This window comes from Chaetodon auriga, chromosome 12 (genome assembly GCF_051107435.1).
Source record: "Chaetodon auriga isolate fChaAug3 chromosome 12, fChaAug3.hap1, whole genome shotgun sequence".
NCBI classification, from domain to species: Eukaryota; Metazoa; Chordata; class Actinopteri; order Chaetodontiformes; family Chaetodontidae; genus Chaetodon; species Chaetodon auriga.
In genome coordinates this window covers 12,220,295-12,242,869 of record NC_135085.1, presented here as the reverse complement: position 1 = coordinate 12,242,869, position 22,575 = coordinate 12,220,295, and the positions used below count along the sequence as shown (strand labels likewise).

Below are 22,575 nucleotides of genomic sequence, written 5' to 3'. Positions count from 1 at the left end.
TTCTGTAGCTCTGTAGAAGCTTTGTCAAGTTTAAAAAAAATAACCCCTGATAATGTCATTGGGCTTATCGCAGCTTGGGCTTGGAGACGAGCCAAACTGAGGTGACTGAGTTTGAAGTAGCTTGAATGCATTCACCATGCATTTAAGCTATTTAGGTGCGTTGTGGGAAATGTGGGATTCTGTGTTGTTGGAGCTTGGCCTGTATTAGAGTCCTCTGCTGTGATAGATTTTGATCATCTTTTTTATAAAATCTGTCTTCCATGATTCATCCCATTTTGTGGAAGAGCAGTACAAAATTTCTGGATTACCCCTGTGGAAGCAGGATTATTAATTCATACAGAAAAATGTCTAAAAACATCAGAAGTTTCAGGGGCTAGCTGTTTCCCTCTGCTTCCAGTCTTCCTAAGCCAAGCAAGCTGGCTAACTCCAGCTCCATAGCTGTCGCACAGACATGTGTTACCAGCTTTCTCATGTTGACAAGACAGCTAATACTTCCCAAAATGCTGCAGTATGAACAGCATGAATTTGAGTTTAAATGAATTAACCCAAGCCATCTACAGAAGTCCAGGCAGTCATCACGTGGTGTTCATGTTGACGAGCAGATCGAATACCACTTTTCTTTTGGCCTTAAAATGAACTGCCAGGGGCCAGAGGACGTCTTGCCTTTCACATTCAGAAACAACATATTTCACTGCCCACCCTACAGCTTATAAAGAGACCACACACACTCAGTGAGGCAGACGAGGAGAAAGAGAGGAAGCAGGAGACAGCGCTGACTCTGCAAAGACATCATAAACTAAAGTGGTGGGTGTGTGACAGGGCCAGGCCAGAGGCTTTGTTACATGTGTGTCAATTATCTTCTGATGTTTGTCAGATGCACATAGTGATTGTTCATTCAGTGTGATATAACTTCATTTTCCATGATCTGCTGCACGCTGTCCCGGTCATTTCTTCTATCCGTGCACCTATCAGAGCCTCAGTCCTTCACCCTTTGGTGCAGGGAGGTGTGAACTGATGAGACTGGTAACAGGGCAAAAGTTCAATGTTTGTGAAGGGCTTTGGGTGCACTGTTTAAGTCACACCAGTGGTGTAGGGATATCAGAGTCAGTCGGTCGGTCCACCTCTTTGATCCAGGCTCAAATAGCTTAACAGCTATTGGATGAGTTGCCATGAAATGTTGTACAGATACAGATGAATCCTAATGATCGGTGTGATCCTCTGACTTTTCTTCTAGCGCCATTTTGAAGTTGACATTTGTGATTCAGAGCAAAATGTCTCGACAACTATTCGATGGATTACCTTGTAACTGGGATTACCTTTTGCATTTTATTTTACTCTGCAATGAGCATTACATCCTCATTACAGCCTCTTTTCATGAAATTAGCACAGCTCCTGAGCCAAATGTTGGTACATGTTGTCACTTCAGGAAGGCACCTGGCTAACATGCACTGGTCAGTCTGTTTGGCAGGTGACATTCATGTTTGAATGTATGTGTGAGACATATGAGACCTGCTGCGCGGCAAGGTCGCAACTGCATACACAAAAAAGCAGTTTAGGACACTGAAGAAAAATTTAAAGCCCTTTGCGTTATCAGCCAACTTCAAACAAACTATCTGCAGCTAATGGAGACGGTGATTACCAACAAAGCAGCGGATAGTTCCCAAACAGAAATCTCCGGGGAGGCTTGACTTAAGAGGCTATGGAGTCTCTCTCTCCCTCTCTCCTGCCTGTGCTATTTCAGAATCAAAGTGCTCATCGTTCATCTATTATTCAATCTGTTTCACTCCACTGTTTCTCCTTCTGTTTTCACGTACACCATTTAGCCTCAGCCCACTTGGTGGAGCTGTATTTATTTTTGGAGTCTTCATTTTCCTCTGCTCATGACGGAGAAGTCCTTCCATCACCGCGTGGCCCTTTAATGTCGATAACAGACGCTGTGCAGAGAACACGCGCTGTTGTATTGAACATATATTTTGTTGATTTGCTCTGTATTTCCCTTCTTTACTGTTGTAATCAGTGATTCATGTAATGATTGACAAATCTTTTGAATTTTTTTTTTTAAATTTACTCAATATGTATTCAAAAAATATATTCCAGAGCTCAAGGTGATTCGTCAACCTACATTTAAAAACCCTCAAAATAACAAATTTACAATGAAATAACAAAGAGAAAGGCAGCAAATATTCACATTTGAAAAGCCGTAACAAGACAATCCTCTGCATTTTTGCTTGATAAATGACTTAAACAATTAATTATCAAAACAGTTGCCAGACAGTTTTTTAATCCATTCATCATTAGCTACACGCTGCATTATATGAATATACAGTCCTTTTAAAACAATCATTGTTGCTGATAGTTGAAAAAAGTCACTGCTTTCCAGTGACTTTGAATTTTTCTGCTAAACTGAAGGACTGCGTGTTCCTGAGAAAATCCTCACACTTCTTGATCTAAATAAACCTTTTTAAAAACGGGTTGAACTGTCTGAAAAGTGCATTGCCACAAGGCTGAGGACAGCGTTGCTTCTCCGAGTTCATGAAAAGTTCACCTTCTGGAGATACATTGATTTAACAGGCCGGTGACAGGGTGAATGTAGTTATTTGAAAGACGCCTGGGAAGGCAAAGTGTGTTTTATACTCTGATGGCAACGGCACTAATAGACTGCTAATGCACTGCTACGTTAAAAGAGAGGATATTGTTGATTGCCTGAGTGCAGATGGTAACCTCTATGTAGCACAGCACAAATTTAGATAAGGGTGCGTGTGTGTGTGTGTGTGTGTGTGTGTGTGTGTGTGTGTGTGTGCCAGAGGCCATGACAGAAAATGTTTTGGGTTTTTTTGTGCTCTTGGAGTCAGGCTCAATGAGGTTTTCAGGGACCTGTTTTTAACTTCATTTTTTTTTAACAGAAGCTTTAATAATACAGTTTAATTACACAGGACAGTCGTTTCTATGGTGGAATAATTTGAATCCCATGAAAAAAAAAACCTGCGTTTCAATCCCTGCTTTTGGCTTTACCTTAAATTAATTGACATCAGCAGCCTCTTCAGGCCAAGGTCACCACAGTCACCACTCAGTGCTAATGAAAGAAAAAAGCAGGCAAACAAAGGAACCCCGGTGGACAAAAGAATCAGATCGATTGAGCTTGTTAGGATTGCTCAGTCAGCCCCTTCTTCTGTGATGAAGCAAGTTTTGGCATAAAGCTACAGTGTAATGACACCGAACTGCTATTTACATTTAGGAAACTGTACTGATTGTTGTCCAGATGTTCTCGAAGTGATCCGACAACAACACTAACGCCCGTTGGTGTTGCTGTAAGTTACGACCTGAGGTTTGTCCCGTCACCAGTCTCAACACAAGCAGCCTGGTGACCGCTGCCTGGCTGCCACTGCCTGCAGTGGATTCCTATTCACACAGCTCTGAAAGGGCATATTTAATGACCTCTCATTATGATTCCTCTGCGAGGGAATAATTTCCGAACCGTCTCTACTTTACTGATTAGGCCTCGAAGGATTCCCCTGATGTCGCTTCCTCTTCTTCCCTCTTTGTTTCTAATGCGACTCTGTCCCTGGAGTTCTCATTTGTGTAAGTGTTATTCTATGACCCCGCTGTCCCCGAAGCTTTTCTCGTCGTTCCCTACTCTCTCCCTCAAAACCTGCTCTTTTTTAATCTAACATTGGTGTCTTTAATGATTTGTTTATGTCCCTTTTTTCTCTCTTCACAGAATGATACGTGGTCAGAGCTGTACTCCTTCGCCGTATTCAAGGCGATGAGCCACATGCTGTGTATCGGTTATGGTCGACAGGCCCCGGAGAGTCTATCTGATATCTGGCTCACCATGCTCAGTATGATTGTAGGAGCTACTTGCTATGCTGTTTTTATTGGCCATGCAACAGCTCTTATCCAGTCCCTGGACTCCTCTAGACGGCAGTATCAGGAAAAGGTGAGGAGCTTCATTAAATCAACTCTGTCCCATGTTCCCCACACTTTCCTGTTTCCTATTAACTGCTTAACATCCAGGTTTCCCCTGAAAGGAAAGGTTGGACATTTTGGGAAATATGCTTTTTGGTGAGAGGTGGTTGAGAAAATCAGTACCACTCACACGTCTGCATAGTATGATGAAGCTACTGCCACCACTCACTTAGCCTAGCACAAAGACTGGAGACAGGAGGAAACAGCTGGTCTGGTTCTGTCCAGTGGTAATAAAATCTGCTGACCAGCAAATCTAAAACTCTTTCATCGACACTTCATATCTTGAAACTTCCTGGAGTTCATGCTTAATGTAGCATAAAGACACAGGAGCAGTAACAATCTAACTGTTGGCAGAATGAGAAAGCAAATAAGTGTATTTCAAAAATGTCAAACTTTTCCTTTAAGTAACTTTAAGGTTGTTAAAATCATCTTACTCCACTCTGCCTGACAGTATCACAGATATGTAAGATCAGCTGTTTCCATGTTTTTTTTTTTTTACTGCACCATTCAAGCAAATGTAAATATTGTAGATGTTTTGTGCATTATTTTACACACATTTTCACACAAATTCGGCCTCTGGCATCTTTGGAAACTCTGAAACTGGACTGACAGTGACGTGCATGGCTCGCGATTGTTACCGAAGACTTATCGTTTTAGATTTAGATAGGTCTTGAGAGGAGAAAGGCTCACACATTATACATTATATCATGTTAATGATGTTGGTGTACAGACATGTTTTATCGTCGAGAACTATATGTAGTTGTTGTAGTTAGTTAAATGTGGCCAAAGATGATCTCTGGTATCAGAGAGGTACTCACTCAATACCTGTTGTGTAGATATCAGAATCTGTATCGGGGAAGAAAAAGCTGGATCGGTTTCAGCTCTGTGTGACTGCAGTGTGAGTTTCGTACTGATTAACCCCCTGGTCAGCAGTCAAGTTAAAAAATCTCCTCGCTGATGAAAACAGTGGTACAGCCCATTAAAACGCACATCTTTTCTCTTTCTCTTTGTTAGTCATTGGCTGCAACCGATTGGTTTGATTTGATTATTTGCTGACTAAATGGAAATTCATCATACTGTAGCCTGATCTGTATTAATGACGCAGGATTTGAATACAAAGAATAGGAATTTTGAAAGTGCATATCTTTTGTAGAACGAGGTGTATTTTGGTGCAGCAGCATGAGGTCACACCAAAACACTTTCCTTTGGGTTTTGACCTTTATCACACATTATCAGGTCCTGTTCAGCCTCTCATATATTTTGCTATTAGATAGTATTTTTCTTTGACTATCAGGCATCTTTTGACACCAGGATGGGGATCAGAGCATCAGTGCTGAGCGGTGCTGCAGCAGTGGCCTGTAGTGGTAACGGCGCAGCCTCTCTGTTTCCAAGCAGAGTCTCGCTGGCTGGGGAGCAGGGGGAGTGTTGCTGGCTTTCAGCAGCCAATCAGAGGCTGCGGGTGTGTTCGGCCAGGTAGAGCCACATCGCCAGGGGCTGGGCGTATGTGTGTGTGCGTGCGTGCGTGTGTGGGGTGGGGGTGCAGGGGTGCTGATGTGGATGAGAGACACAGAGAGCGTGTGTGTGTGTGATATGATGTCCCCCAGGGCAGCAGTAGAATTGATGAGGCAGCAGACCTGTGTGTCCTGCCAATGTCATCCTGAAGGTGACGTAAGCAGCCATGGCTGCCTCTCTCTCTCTCTCTCTGATCACTCACTCACCGGCTCTCACTCTACCTGCACTCTGTATCATCTGTTATGCGTCTTTAACTATCCCTCTTTGCATGATCTCATCCCCTCTTTTCTCTTTTTCTTCCCCTCCACCTCTTGAATATCTCCACCTGATTTTCTGCTCTGCCTCCCATCTCCCTCTTTGTCTTCATCCCTCTCTCTTTCTCCTCTCCTCTCGATCTGATTTTCTCTCTCTCTCTTCCTCTCTTCCCCTCTCTGTATCCTCTCTGGTGGTGGTGTCCTTGAGAGGTGCAGTGCTACTGCTAACTGTCTGCTACAGGGAGCAAAGAGAGGGGGAGGGGAGACCTGTGGGAGACGGGAGGGCCTTGTTGTCGACACAAGTCCTGGTGCACTGCAAGATATTTGAACACTGTCTATTTCTCCTCGTTTAGAGTGTTTTTGTCGGCTTTTTGTCTGGCCAGCATTGTGTGTGAGCTCCCCGTAGGGTTTTTCCGCCGTGTGGTTGGACACTTGGGTATAAATCATGTCCAATAGATGGTTTAGAAGACAACGATTCAGCAACTGTGTGTCCTGGATGATCGGAGTTAAAAGGCTAGAGAGACACCCATGGTCTTTCATCTGTGAGGAATGGTTCCTTCCACAATGGGGGTCAACAAAATGAGCAACCTGAGACCATTACTCGCCCCTTTTTTCTGTCGCTGAGAGTTTTCACCTCAGTTTTACATATCCAGTTAAATTTGCACTAAAGCTGTCTGAACGCTGACAGAAAACGAATATATTTAAGAGCTGTGATGAGTTGTATAAGTGTGTGTATAATCCTCAAACAGCCTGTTTTTCCCCTCAGTTTAAAGATAAATTGTGGAGTAAGAAACATGCGTGCGTACACATTAGAAACCAGTTCATAATGCTGTGTGCTCTGTGTCACATTTTCTGATAGTTCCTCACCCTGTTCCAGAATATGTATTTTTTCTGCTGAGGGCAGGAAAGTGCATTTCTCCGGAACCCTTTTTCTGACCAGTTGTCAGATTTTCTTTTTTTCTTTTTTTTCTGAAGCTCTGTGAGGATTAGTATTTGAGCTGAAGATGTGTTTATTTAAAAAAAAAAAAAAAAAAAAATTAAAAAAAAAAAACCCCGTAGAGCAGAAAAGTGCCAGCCATGCCAGTGAGGCTGATGCTGATGCTGCTGAGTGAATTCGCCACGCCTCCAGATATGACTGTGAGTGACATTTTTATCATTTGGAGAGTGTTAGCAAAACACGTCTGCTGGCAGTCTGTTACAGCCCCAGTGAGGCTCGAGCTAGCATTGTGTGGAGGTTTCCATTTCAGCCCAGCAGTAATGTCAGACTCACAATCCGTGCTGGTTAAATTTAGGGAGAATTTGGCTTGGTGGCTTTGGTGCAGAGACCTATGAGTTACGTAGTAACATTGCACACTGACACATAGCAGCGGGACAGACAGACCCACGGTGCACCTGACACACCTTGGAAAACAATGCATGTGATCCATTCAGGCATGTTTTCTGGTTATCACAAGTCAGAATTCGTATTTGTTGATACCTGGACCTTCAAACCTGCGTGTCTGACCAATAGAAACACTTCTTTTTTTGGTGCACCATGTTCTATGTTTTTGACTTTGCGATTATCCTGTTTTATGTAATACGGGGCGACGTCACTAAAATGCTGCATTGAAGGCCCTTCACACCCATGGGCCACCCACACAGGCCTTTTCGCTTATTTTGCCTGATTGGACCTTCTCTCATACTGCATTGCTGGCAGAATAAGAAGAGCAGGAAAACCTCCCGTTATTGCGACCTGAGTTTCCCTTCACTGCTGAAGTGTTGTATGTGTATTTGCATGTATTTGCAGCGATTTCTCAATAAGTGAAACCAGGTACAAACAAACTGTGTATAACTCCCATAATGACCTGAATCCATTGTAAGAGTGTTAATACTGGATTTTGTTACAATGCACTCAGGGATGGTGGTTTTGTAGACATTTTGTTAGCAGTCTGGAACAATATGATGTGAGTGCACCATGAGGACTGTGTCGGCATGTAGCGCTGTGCCTGACTGACACCTGTCTGACCCTCATATTAACTTTGCTGCACCTGTTTGGGCCGCAGACGATGCGCCTTTAGAATTCCAATCAGTTCATGAAGTTTGGTCTAATAAGCCAAACTAAGTGAAACACCTGCGTAGCTGTGCAGGGCCTTAAACAGTCACTTGCATCCTGCAGTCACACCAGATTTTGCTTTCCATTCATTCATTCAATCTGATTGACCCTGACACACAAAACTGTTCAGGGAGAATTACAAAATAATGCAAGCAGCCGAGAGGGAAGGACGCTGCCTAGCTGCAGTGAGTGCAAGGACAGTGACAGAGGTTAATGACTGTAAAATGCTGTTTTATTCATTATTTATTTGATTTTTATAACCCTATGCACAATATTACCACTGGTGTTACTGATGACATTAACGAGCTAACATGCACAATACAAGGACCCTGTGCTTTTCCTCCTATATATATGCATACATTTGAGTTTCAGCTATAGCTGTAAAATCAGCATTTTATATAGAGGCCTATTGTACTATTTTATTTACAAAATTGCTCTTTTCAGAAAAGCTTTCGCAGCATTCAAATCACTGCAGACTTTTCCTGTATTGAGTCATTGTTTAGTTATAGCCCACAATGACCCGTCAGTCATTTTGAGAAAAATAGACGACTTGGTGTTTTAATTTTGGTAGCTGGGCTTCCCTTTAGAGCACACATTGTGCCTTTAAGACATGCAGCAGACAGCAGACTAGTCATACAACTCTACACAAATACACCTTTTGCATCATTAATCAGCTCTTAATGGCCTCATAGGGGGGTTGAGAGACTAATCTCAGTCAGCAAGACAGAGAGCAGACAGCAGTCTGAGCTGTCTGCTGTGCACAGGACAGGATACAAGTTTGTTTTCTACCTCCTCCCCCTCCTCCTCCTCTCCTTCTCCGTGCCGCTGCCATGATCAACAACAGTGATCTGTCTTCTCGTAACCAGACTGCTTGTCACTGATCGCTCCCATTATCCAGAACCAGGCTGACTTTGCAAAGATAGTGGCCAGAGAGATTCCTGCGCCAATGTCTACAACAAAAACAGCGTCCCTTCAGTCGTGCCAAATGATATTCACTCCAGTAGAAAGTGTGTCTGATGAACAAACCCTTATCAGCCTCCTTTGGTCGTCACTCCCTTTGACTGAATTATAGGATTTTCAGTGTGTCCTTAGAAGCCTCATTTCATTTAATGAGACTTTGTACTGTGTGAGACCCCACAGTGTGTTGTTCCTCCCTGTGTACACATCTCTGAATTGAAGAAAGACAAGCTGACTTACCACTATCTGATTTTCTTCTCTTTGGTGAATGTGCTTCATAATATAATGAGGCGATTTTGCAGGGAATTAAGTGAATGAATTATACATCCACATGGCCGTTTGGGATGAACCTGAATTAGAATTTCCAATGGAGAGGAGTTGTGGGATGAATGAGCAGGAGAAAAGAAGAGAAGAGAAAGGAGGGTAGAGACAAAGGGAAGGGAAGTAAAGAAAGGGAATGAGTGAAAAGTAAGGAAATGGAAGGAGAGGGAAAGGAAAAGAAAACTTGAGAATGGGAAAGAAATGTAAAGGAGGGGAAATGAGAGGACACAAAAGAAAGGAAACAGAAGGAGAGGAGAGGCAAATGAAAGGAGAAGATGGGCAAGGAAAGGAATAAAAAGGAAAGGAAAGACCAAGTGAAGGAAAGGAAAAGACAGAAATGGGGATGATAAGAAACTGATAGCTATGTTGGGTCAGTACTTAATGAGTTTGAAAGTGGAAAAATGAAGGCAAAGTCAAAGACAAAAAATCTGAATAACAAATCACAAAATGTAAAGAGTTCCCAAAAACAGCAGTTTAGATGACAAAATGTCAGAGGAGCGCTCTGCTGCTGCACACACTGTCATCAAAGTGACACAGGAAATGGATGTCATTTTCACTCTCATTTAGGTGTTTGTCAGTCCCCTGTGGGTGCTGTGACGCACCGGCCAAACGCTCGCTCCCCTCTCTGCAGTGACACTGGAGAGATTTGAGGTTGGCCTGGCGATGATCGATACAACGGACTGTGACATGTCTCTCAAAGTCAAGTCATTGAATGCCACCATTTAAGTTCAATCAGATAGGCTTTTGCTGCCTCATTCATTCAGATTTAGCTGAGTCACAGTCCGCTGCATTCGTGTGTAACCACAGCTGCTTGGTCGCTGCATCTCTGCGGGGAGTGTGAGGTTTTCCCTCACTGCCAGACAGACTAACCCACACCTACACTTTGCTCACAATCAGCACTTCTATTCTATGAAAGGCACACCAGCGGCAGCGTTCGCTTTGACATGTCGGGTAAAGACTTGCGACACAGGGTCATTTCTTCAGGCCACTCTCCATCTGCAGATGTCAGGAAGCAGAGTCACTCATGCAGGTGAGACTTTGTGTTGTGTAACTCCATCAGAGGAGGTGCCCACACCCAGGAGACTTTTCTTTACATAGATGCTGAATAATTCAGATGTTGCATGTTTGGTTAATTTATGTTTATGTTAAATGGGAGAAAGATGCAGTGACAGGATCAGTTGGAAACACACGTTGCTTTTTCTGCAGTGACAGTACTTTTCCTGTGTAGCACTGCGGGGTCATGGTGTACCGACATGCACTTTGCAGAAACAGTATGTGGTGTGACTCTAGTGGGGTACCATTAACTTAAATGCACAAATGTATTTGTAATCCGGCAAACAAGAACAGGAACCATGAGGGTTTCACGTTAAAAAAATGAACTAACATATCAACAGAATGCGAAGAGGTAGCAGTTCTGACGTTACGTCAAAGAAGTATATGTGTTGTGTTGCAGAGATATCTATCGAAGTTAGCATGCTAACCAGCTAGCTGTGGCCCTTCCTGTCTTGTAATAGCATTTTATAGCTCAAGAGGTGATTTTTCAAACAGAAAAATACAACTGCACACCCTCTGAATTCAAGCTTCTTTGTTACCCATTTAAGACAAGCTTGACTGCTTTGTTAAGTCATCGTAAAACACATTTTATTCAAACTGGACAGAAACAAAATAAAGCTCGCCAAAACAGTCAAGACGCTTTTATGTGCTGGTGATGCCCAACCTTCCTCCCACTGCTCTGCATGCACACAGGCATGCATTTATGCATGCACCAAAGGTGTTTTGGGGACATTTATTTTCCCCATGCTCAGCACATCTACCAAGCGCGCCTTTAAACACCATGGACGCCGTGAATGCAGCATTTTTGGTTCCAGGTACTTTACAAAGGAAGGAGTAAATCTCCTGGATCTTTAGAAAATATTAACTTTCTCATCGGTGTGACACATGTTAGCATACTGACAGATTCTGTCAGAAAGAGCTGCGAGCGTCATAGTCCCTGACGTTTGTCTATGACTCATCGACGTGCAACAGCCTTGACAACGATACATTGATTGATTGACACATACAGACAAATCAGTTTTGAATTCAGTTGAATTGTTTATGTTTTTATGAGTGGGACAGAACATGATAAATGTCGATCTAAGTGCCGAAAATAGGTCCAATATTCAAATTATTTTAACGGTGGTGAAAAACCTGGCAATTTTACAGATTTTTGTGGGGACTCTGGACACCCAGCTTGAAACCGAGACAATCATGGACAAATGGGACATCTGGTCACTGTATGTCTCCCTACCTTAAAAGTCCTTTATAGTCCAACAATTTTAGGATAGTGCACCAGAATGATATTCCCAAACGTTTGTTTCATTTGCTGCAGACCAGACTGAACTCAAAAAGCACCTAAAATAAGCAAGAGCTGTAGAAGACTGAAGTATAACCCTGGCAGAGTATCACTGGGGAAGATGCCAAGCATCTGCTCATGTCTACGGGTCACAGAGTCCAGCCAGACACCGACAGCAAAAGATTTGCAACCAAGTATGAAATATGAACACTATTTAAGTTTGTGTTAACTTGATACTTTCTGTGTCTTAAAACTGAATTACTGAAAAAAAGAACAATACAGTTTGTGCATAGGCCATCTGATGTGTGTGTTCACACTCAAATTGAAGCTGAGATTCAGCACTTTAACCCCAAAAAGTATTATTTCATATTAAATCTAGTGCGCTGAAACAAAATCTATCAATACTGTCTGACTGCCCTGTGAATACTGTCAATAAGATTGGCAGTTCTGATAGTCAGTTTCTGGTGCTAATGTAACCGTAGTTATGTGAATCGGTATCTAGGATGCTCTTTTAGCTCAAAATATGAGTTAGTGTACTGCTGTAATGAAGCCAGGAAAGTGGGGATTTCATCACCCTGTACTGCAGGATTCTCCCTGTGTACCCAAGTATTCTTGTTATGTACAAATAAAAATCTTTGTTTGCCAAATATGTCTCTCTTTTGGAAACAGAGAGCCAGTCTGTCACTCTCAGAGAACAAACAATTTCCAATTTAGGCATTTATCAGATGCTGTTGAGGATCCACAGCTTGTAACAGTGGGCGAGTAGATGGACCCCATTGTTTTGCTTGGGGCCTCTGACAGGACACGCGGCTGCGGACACAATGCTATCTGCAGCAGAAGTGAACCGGGGACCTTCCAGTCGTGTGGCGGCTCCTGAAGCACACCTGCAGAAGACATTGTCGGGAGAAGTCACTTGATGCCAGCTGACAGCTTTTGTGGCGTTTGTAATGCACAAAGTAGAGTTTTTGGATCGAGGCAGTGTGGATGATGTCTTCCTCAGTCCCTGAAAGCTGTGAATACACGATGCTGTATGTGCCAGCCTGCTGAGCTGTCTCTCAAAGTTATGTTTCAGCCAGTTTTATAGGTGCAGGGTTGAGCTGTGTGTCTTCTGAAGCTTTACGTTTAAGGTGGGTTGAAGAACACAGTCTGACAGCACAAGCGCAAGGAGAAAACCTTCTCTCTCAACATTTCACTGTCTGTTCAGTTTATCACAACATCTGTCACTCTCTGCAGTCTGGCCACGCAGTTTGTTGGTTTCTCAGTGGTCACTCTGGATGGATTGTGATTAGCATATCTCGACAATGGAAGCTGATTGTTTGTGTTGTTGCCGCTTTCGACCGTTCACTTTCTATCGATCTGGCATTGATTGACTTCTGGGTCGCACTGATCAATGGGCCAGTGTGTTCATTTCAGTCGACAGGTGAAGGACGTGTGCTTGCGCTGTTTTGTGTTATTGTTTGTATTTGTGTTTGTTGACTCCCTGGAAAAACATCATTCTGAGAAGGATATCTTGTTTATTTTCATTGACAAGCTGCATCCTTATTAGAGGCTGGAGTTTGTGTTTATAATATTTTGTCCACAGCAAAATAGAATGCCAAAAAAAACCCCTCTGAGGATCACGCAGTACAATTTAACAGCACCATAACCTACAGCCTCTAAAACGGCCATAAATTTGAACCAGCACCTCTCTAAAACAGTTTCAATACAAACTGAACGTTATAACCTTCACAAAGGTGTGATTTATGCCTGGGCTGTTGTGTCAGACTGGCAACTGAGTGGAGTGAATGTAGTTCAGGAAACATATTGTGCAACAGAATATCATATCAAAGAGTACATTTCACTGCACGATTCAGGTGGCTACATGCAAAAATATCACAAGATCTCTGCATACTTGCTGTATGTGAACAGCTGCACTGTATATATAGACATAAGTGTGTAAAGATATGGATACACATGATCTGATCCCTTGTGCTTTAAAACGTGTCACCACTTGCATCATAACCTTAAGTATTTCTCAGTTTAAAGGCAAAACCAACAATGTGTCTGTTTCTCAGTGGATTTTTTTAAACGTCTTTATCCTGTGTACAGCTTTCAGTCCCAAGCCTGTTAGTTCCTCCTGGATGTAAGTCTTTAAAACCTGGTCACAAATACACTGAATACTTTAATTTTCTTAAGAAAGCTAAATAATTACCTGAAACAGTTTGGGCACTGTAGTTTTTTGTAGCAAATGTTAGTCAAACAGGAATAAATATTGCTTTAGTTTTGGACTATTTTCAGCTGTGGAGAAATACACATTTGGTTTAGTGAGTATTTACCAGCAGCAGGAAGGTGGATGTGGGATTAATTTGAGTGCCCGCCCGTTTTCATCATAATGAAGGAATGTGTCATACCATGCAACAGTGTGGCTCACTGATGTGTTTTTAATAGTTTTTGGGCAACAGTGGAGCTCAGCGGCACACATGAATAAGCTATATATGGCTTTGACTACACAGACAGCGCTTGTTGGTAGGATCAGTGCGGTGTTGGTTTTGGTCTCTTAAAAAGACACAATGCAATTAAACGTTGTTACAGTGGAAACCGAATACAAGGTGCTTTCAAAATGATTGTATGCACTGTATTAACAGAACATTATCTCTGTCTGTCCTGCTCCCTCTCAGTACAAACAAGTGGAGCAGTATATGTCCTTCCACAAACTGCCTGCCGACTTCCGACAGAAAATCCATGACTATTATGAGCACAGATACCAGGGCAAGATGTTTGATGAGGAGAGCATCTTGGGAGAACTTAGCGAGCCTCTCAGAGAGGTAAGACATACACACATGATAAAGACACACAATATCCACATATAAGTATCAACTTCTATTTTTATGGTACGATACATTGAAGGTGTACTTCAAACAGTTGTTTTTAGACGTGATCTTGTAGTTTGTCCATCACATGCTTACAAGAAGAACTTTAATGCTTAAATCTGTGAACACACCATTCATGCATGCAGAAGGAGACACTTGACTGCAGTGTAGTGCCCCAGTTGCACATTTGATGGACATTTCTCTTGTCCTTGAACAAACCAAACAATGTGTCTTTTCTCAGGAAATTGTAAACTTCAACTGCCGCAAGCTGGTGGCATCCATGCCGCTGTTTGCCAACGCGGAGCCAAACTTTGTGACAGCCATGTTGACCAAGCTGCACTTTGAGGTATTCCAGCCACATGATTACATTATAAGAGAGGGAACCATTGGGAAGAAGATGTACTTCATTCAGCACGGAGTCTGCAGCGTCATCACGAAGGGCACACTGGCAATGAAACTTTCTGACGGCTCTTATTTTGGAGGTAGGATACAGTTTGTGGCTTTCATGTGTTTTTTCTGGTGATGCTGCTTTTAGCATCTGTTTTTGGGGCCGTTTCACTTTCTCCTTTCTTGTTTCAGAGATCTGCTTACTGACGAGGGGTCGGCGAACAGCCAGCGTGCGAGCAGAGACTTACTGTCGACTCTACTCTTTGTCTGTTGACCACTTCAATGAGGTGCTGGAAGAATATCCCATGATGAGACGAGCCTTTGAGACAGTTGCCATTGACCGTCTAGACCGCATAGGTAAAGTACAAGATTAGAGCCTGACATGGGTAGATTTATGACCAGCAGTATCAGAGCATGAAACATCTGTATAGCATTATTGTAAGTGACTATAGGTCTCTGCATACAGCTCTGTAAATCACTGTAAAATGAACCCCGCGTACAGAAAATGAAATAATATTGTGCTTAGGAGATGTTTGCAGGATATTAATGTTGAAATAGGCAGTAAAATGAGCTGTGCTCTTCCGTCAGAATGACACGGGACACTGTAACAGTAGATGAGAGTACAGGGTGACACATCCATTTTCCTCAGGGCTTGTTCTGCTAGAGGATGTACCTGGTGTGAAGGACATCACATGCTATATCTAACTCATATTGTTCTCCCTCTCCAAATCCTCTTGTTTCCATATATTAATGCTTTGCTCTCCTTTTTGTCCTCTCTGTCCTGTCCTTTCTTATTTCTGTTTGAAGTTCTTTAACAATCAATGCATTCGTTTCTTTCTGCAGGTAAAAAGAACTCCATCCTGATGCACAAGGTCCAGCATGATCTCAACTCTGGTGTCTTCAACAACCAGGAGAACGAGCTGATCCAGGAGATTGTCAAGTATGACCGTGAAATGGTGAAGCTGGTGGACCTGCAGCGGCCGCGGGCCATGTCTATGACACCTTCCATCGGTGGTATCTTTGCTCCTCCCGGTCAACCGCAGACAGGCTCTGCTATTGCCACTCTTCAACAGGCTGTGGCCATGAGCTTTTGTCCTCAAATGGCAAGTCCCCTGGTGGGTCCAGGGACTCTGCAGTCACCTCGTATGGTGCGAAGGTTCCAGGTGATGCAGAACCTGTCCAGCCCAGTGTCAATGTCTCCTCTTCAGTCTCAACCCCCTCAGGCATTCGGAGGGGCGTTCGGATCTGCAATCTCCAGCCCGCCTGTCCAAAGCCCGCTTGCAGCTTCAGGACGGACTTTCCAGTACATGGCGAGCGCAGGACCCTCTGGTTCCCAGTTGTCCCTAGTACAGCACCATGTACCCAGTCCCACACAGACCCAGCAGAGGCCTGCCTCACACAAGAGCACCCACTCCCTTCATGCAGGTAGCTTGAGCCAGGATACCCGGGCCCTGTCTGCCTCCCAGCCTTCACTCCCCCAGGAGGGACCACCACAAGCTGCCTCTGCAGCCCCCAGCCCTCCACCATCTACCCACACCTCCAACAACTCCATCGGTCCCCCTCAGCCCCCTCAGCCCAGCCTGCCAGGGCCCTCAGGGGTTGGGAGAGCGGCAGGAGCTCAACAGAGGGTGGCCTTTGCCTCCACACCTCCTCCCGGTGGACCTGCTGGAATGGGGGCAGTAGCAGCAGCTGCTGGATCAGGACCTCCAGACTCTGGAGTTCCCAAGAAAGATTCAATTGTCAGCCTTCCAGAGCTAGACTCTGCCAGATCCCGGCTGTCTTCCAACTTGTGACCCTGGTAGAGTTCAGGAAAGAGGCCTTTTTTGTAGGAGAATCTGTTTGTTTTAGGTCAGTCCAGCTGATCTGTCAGCCTGCTAAATGACCAATCAGCTACCGCCAGCGCCACCAGTCATTCGACCTGGATGCACTGTGTGCTGGTGTCAGCAGAAGGAAAAGAGCAACTCAATGTCTTGAGACACTTTGGCTAGGAGGAGTCTATACAATTAAACTAGTATAACTTAAGGTTGAACTGGTCTAGTCTACTGTGCCAGCACCTTTAGTCTTAGTATCACCCCTTACACTCTGCTTCCAAACACCTACTGTATATCGCTGTCTTTACTGTAAAGATATGAAGAAAAGTATGATTAATGTAACTATTGCATACTGTGTAGAATCCATGCAATGCAATCTAGCAGGAGCTGGACTTAAAAATGAAAATCAGGGACTTGAAGTCAAATGACAATGACATTTTAAGCGTTCAACAAGTGTTTTGAGTGTAATTTTTCCGTATTAGCTGTCGTAGCAAAAGAACACATTGCTCTTCATATTGTTTAAAATAGTAGTGAAAATAGTGTTTTAGACCGCTGGTCGATCTTACATCGATGTGTAAATAGTTGATGAAAAAAGTATGGAGGGATATTATATTCATTGTATCTACCCAAACCAAAGTTGAGCTTGAACACAAAGTCTGGTTGTGTCTGTATCAACTAAAAAAGAAACATAGAAGAAAATGCCATTTATTTAACTGCCTTGATTCAACGTTAGAAGCCATATATTTGGTTTGTGTGTATGCATATATGTGGGTGTAAGTTTGTGTGCGTGAGTTTGTTGGTACGTTTTGGTTCTACTTTCAGAGAATGGACTCACACACTCTCAACACTGCTTTGTCAAGCGTGATTGGTTTGACATGCTGATGGCGGCACTGAGCTGTTTTCATGAAACATCTGTAGGCGGTCAGCTGTTTGGTCAGCGTACTGATTGTAACTCTGAAGGCTAAGGTGGTTAAATAATCTGAGCTTTATCGAAAGGAAACATTTGTGAACAACCCATACTGTATACTTGCTTGTTTTTGTCTAGGTTTATTGATTAACACATGCAATATAATTCTGCAATACTCTACCCCGCCTATATATAAATATATATGAATATAAATATCTATACATATGCTGTACAGGAAAGTGAACTTGTTTCTTTTTCCTTTTGTTCTATTTTTAATGTGAAATCTTAAAGAATCCAGCAGCTATTGTGGCTTCACTTGAGGTATTGTAATCCAGTGACCATGTTGTTACCTTAACCAAAAATGTTTGAGGGAATGAGAGGACGTGCGGTGTCATCTTTTGTAAAAACAAAACAAAAAAACAGACGGGACAAACTGCTTAAAACTGGTTTAGAATCACAGGAGGAATCCACGCTTTGAGTTCAGCAAGTCAGATCCTCAATACGTCACTTTAAAGCCTATTTGAAGATATTAAATTGTAAGATGAAAGGGGAGGTTTGGGATGGGCAACATGGGGCAAGAACGCCTCACTTGTACAAACTCTTTGCTCCATATCAAAGTCTCTATGTGCCCCATATCACCCAAAAATCCCATGAATGTCTCAACATTTAGATCTGCAACAATCCTATCGTTCAAATTTTGGGATGAGGCGTTGGTTATATTTATTCTAAATACTCTGATCCTGCTGAACCTAAAAGCCTTCTCTTGCTGAATGTATGCCATATGAGAAGGAAGACAGCTAATCAGATATAAACTGCCATGTAAATAAAGGGACAGAGATTTAAAGAGGCTTTTATGATGCAAGGGGGTTGTGGGCATTGCTGTATGTGTTGCTGAGTGTCTGTGCAATATTTTTAGGTTCGATGAAGCTTCTCTGGGTAAAACGTTGCTGTATTTAGCCTGTATGCTACACCCCCCGACACCTCACACCCTACCCCCAGATCTGACATGAGAGGATACATTTTTTTAAGTTCATTTATTGAAGAGGGCGTGAATGAGAGCAAGTTGTAACCACTTTGAACTCCTCGCTCCAAAACGAGCTCTGAGGACATTCACTTAAGCACCTTCTGCTGCACTTCGACCTTGTAATCAAAATTAAAATCGATGCTCTATTCTCTTGTAACGGTTACAGCGCTTCTCCTGGAGCCATTATCTGGTTAAATTGTTAGGACGAAAAGTGAATCCAATCGGGACAGAAAATAGGCAGCTGATTCAATGTGTTAAATAAACACGGCGTCCAACTTTTTCAGCTCTGAGTATTGATCCAGAGCCAAACTGTAAAATCGATGCAATGGACATTTCACTCAGGTTTGCTACCTTTCCAGAGAGATGTATTGATTGCCGCAGCGTGGCTTTCTATTGATTTGTGTAGACTTGTCAATCCGCCCACGATCAACCTGTTGATTTAACCATGCGAAAAGATTCCCCTTGAATTTTGATTGGCTGATCTAATGGTGTTATAGCCCTGAGATTGTTATTTGCATAACTCGCTGCCGTTTTGTTTTGATCACTTTTCTTGAGAGCTGTTTAAGTCTTGAAACAAGGTGTAGGTGATTGTTTTTATCCAAGGGCTTCATGATACGGTTTGTAAACCCTGGCTCACCTGTAGAGTAGCCACATTTTCACTTTCTGTTTGATCAGCAACATGCACTAAACCTTGTCCTTTGTCATACCTGGGTCACAGTTCTGCAACACGCTTCATCAGCAACACAGGAACTTCGTATTGCTTTTTTCCTATGGGAAAGGTACATGCCAAAATGCCAATGCGATTGTGAATGAACCGAGTCAATTTGAGTCAATAGCTGTTGTGTGCTTCAATACTGTTCCAGTGCAATCAATTGGTCCTCTTCCCTATTCCTTTGTGCTAATACCAGAGTTTGCCCTATTAAGCTGCTATCAGGACTGTGCTGATATTATTTGAATGAGTCCACAGTCAGTGAGAGCAAGATGGAAGGAAAGTTAAAGAGCTAATGTTTCAGGCAATATCAGGCACCGTCTCTATTTCATTGCCTCCATCCACTAAGATACTGTAGTGTGTAATTCACTCCCACTCAAAGGATGGCATCCCAGACACTTTGATCAGTACCACTCTGTTTCAACCCTCAGCCATGAGGCTGATACAGCCCTGGCAAAGCACATACTTCTATCAGTTATCTGTTTGTGTCTGCGTCACAAGTGTGTTCAGTCAGCTGGCTTCCAGCCACTGTCGGCATGTGTGTGTGATATAGCGCTGTATTTGCCTGATGACGGGGGGTTCAAAGTGCGATTGTTTATTGGTTCTTCTTCTGGACCTTGCTGTGAAGTGGGATTTAAATCCCTCATACATGTTTGACACTGACTGACAATTATTGAGAGTATCTAAGTTTCAAACCTCTCATTCTTGCTGTACCAGATATTAAGGGTACTGAATGCCTTGGTGTTGATATGTTAGCAAATCAGGGTATTATTTTTGTTTGTAAAAGTGTCTTTGATTTATTGGTATCTTCTGTTTGGTTATTGTTTTTGCAATGTGCCCCATGCACATGGACTGTATATACCTTGTGCCTAGTATATCTAGTTTCCACATAGTCTATTTTTGTGGTATGTATGTGCCTGTAAAAATGCAAATATGTGTTTTTATTTTCAACTTGCAATATATGTAAAAACATTAGATGAAGACTAGTATTGCTGAATTAAAATGACAATGTCAGTATATATAATTTTCCCTGATTTGGGAAACACAAAATTGCACATTTTTGTTGGTTTGAGCCTTCCAACACCATGCGCGCTGTACTCTGTACTTTCATGTTCTGTACATATGGTATACACAGAGATGTGGGGCACATTGTTGTGTTTTACCACAACCTGCTGTATAAGAAACATTTTCTACAGTGAGAGGGTGAGCTCTGACAGGCTTCTGGTGGATATCGGCAGTCTAGACTTTAGCTTAGATGACCTGCTTGCTGCACAAAGCCAAAACTGACAAATGGTAAATAAAACGGTGGAGATGCCAGCACAATATCAATACAGAGATAAAACTAGGCTGTGCACGTGCTGAAAGATCTTACTCAAACCATATTGTTGCACAGGTCTTTAAACCCTGATGGTGGTTGCATACTGATCTGGTGTTTACCATCAAAAAAATGGATCACTCCAAGGCTGAATTTGGCTCAGGAGCCTCAGCAATCACAAGCCCAGCATTGGGTTGAGTTACCTTGACAGATAATAGCAGAGTGCATGCTCGTATTTTTCTTATCTAAGCAGAGTTCTGTGTACGATTGTTAGTGGGACCTTCAAATCTAGACATTATTGTGTACCATCTACTGTACAATTATTTTATTTAGTATAACAGTTTAACCTTTGTGTCGTAGCTACTGTAGCCTGCTTAGCTTACCTAAGCCTTCTCTCTGCTTCAGGACTCTGTGTATTGTGTGCTTGAGTTTGTGTGTGCGTGTGTGTTCCTGTGCCTTTCCTTCTATAATGTTGGTCCCACTTGAGAATATGATGCCATTTAGGGGTTTAAAACCCATGTGAAGCTGAGAGAGATGCCAGCGCAAGCTGGAGTGTTACACAGTCACAACTCCACTTGTTCTAAAAAAACACAAACAACACTGTAATGCTCCTAGAAATGACTCTAGCACATCCCTAGACTTAGTAGCATTCTACAGCATGCACGAGCATGGGCATCCAGACACACTTTACCAGCACCATGTAGACAACAGCACAGATATTTGACACAGCATGTGTCCTCTCTCTCTTTCTCTCTCTCTCTCTGGAGGCCAATCTGCAACCATCTCGGACTGTGCTCGGCTTCTGCTCTTAACAAAAAGGTATTTCAGAATGCCAGCTCTGTCTAAGTTGATGTCTACAATCCAGGGACAAATCAGCTCCAGCCTGAGCCTCAGCACTTCCAAATCGATCTCAGAGGATCAGGGGGATGCTTGAGATGCTGGTGATATTTGTCACCATTCAGTCCTTTCAGACTGAGATGCACAGCTCGCGGCGAGGGGCGTGGGGCTGATTTGAGCCTGCGTCCAAAAGGCTGTCTTGTCCACCACCTCTGCTGGCCGAGAACACAGAGCCACACCCTGGTCTCTCTCAATAAGCTGGTCTGTCAGTCAGTGGCAATGTCGTTTAAGCGTTCGTAAAAAGACGATACATTGTTGTGCAATAAAAAGATGAGCGCATTGGCATACTTATCTCTGTGTGTGGACTTTTATTCATCGCTGTGTCTTTGTTGGTCAGCATGCTGCGTTGGATGCAGTGTGAGTGAACATTTAACGTACCTCCTAGAGTTACATCGGTAGCAGCAATCATGTGCAAACAAATACAGACACACACACCTCAACCTTGTAAATCAGCCAGAAACCCCTCCACTCTTGTTCTACCCCACATCAGATGAGATCTCTCTCTCTCTCTCTCTCTCTCTCTCTCTCTCTGCAGACAGGAGCTCTGCTGCATCCCTGATGAGATGTCTGAGCTCAGTCTAAGAGCTTTCCACTGTGTGTGTGTGTGTGTGTATGTATGCGTGTGTGTTTGTGAATGCACACAGCACAGCAGCAAGTGTATTTATTCCTGTACCTTGGAGAGCGTGCATGCACATGCAAACCTTAGTTTTGTATTTGTCTGTTATAGAGAGAGAGAGTAAATGAACCAGGGGCAAACGTGTATGTGTGTGTGTATGTGTGTGTGTGTGTATATGTGTATGTGTGTTTGTGTATGAAAGGGTGGGTGGGTGTGTGCGTCAGAGATGAGGGCAGTCCAAGGACACACTCCTCTGGCAGCCTGGGAGCAGCACCCACCCGTTCCCTTTCCGTCTATTTCCCTTCCTTTCCCTACACACACACACACACACACACACACACACACACACACACACACTGCTGTCTGGATCCTCAGTGATTATGCATGGCACACTGAGATAGAAAGATTAAAATTACATGCAAGGTGGGGTTTCGACACAGAGCTTTACACCATTCATGTTGCCTCCTCACATCTACATGCAGCTGGTACAAATGTGGGTGAGGCCATCCGCAGTGCGTGTACATAGTTTTACCTTGACGTGACATAATGTCCTCTCTCTCTTCAGCTCTGTTGACACACACACACACACACACACTCTCTCTCTCTCTCTCTCTCTCTCTCTCTCT

The 22,575-nt window shown here is 43.2% G+C and overlaps 1 protein-coding gene across 1 annotated transcript in view; it reads left to right on the top strand.

Annotated features, from left to right (window-relative positions):
* The window catches only part of LOC143329375 (potassium/sodium hyperpolarization-activated cyclic nucleotide-gated channel 2), a 31,920-nt gene extending 10,296 nt beyond the window's left edge, over positions 1-21,624 (top strand). Inside the window, exons 4-8 of the mRNA XM_076745230.1 lie at positions 3,719-3,937; positions 14,092-14,238; positions 14,525-14,765; positions 14,863-15,027; positions 15,514-21,624. Of these exons, the coding sequence (XP_076601345.1) occupies positions 3,719-3,937; positions 14,092-14,238; positions 14,525-14,765; positions 14,863-15,027; positions 15,514-16,463 (1,722 nt within the window). The 3' untranslated portion in view covers positions 16,464-21,624. The remainder of the gene's footprint in view (positions 1-3,718; positions 3,938-14,091; positions 14,239-14,524; positions 14,766-14,862; positions 15,028-15,513) is intronic.
* Positions 21,625-22,575: the final 951 nt, after the last annotated feature.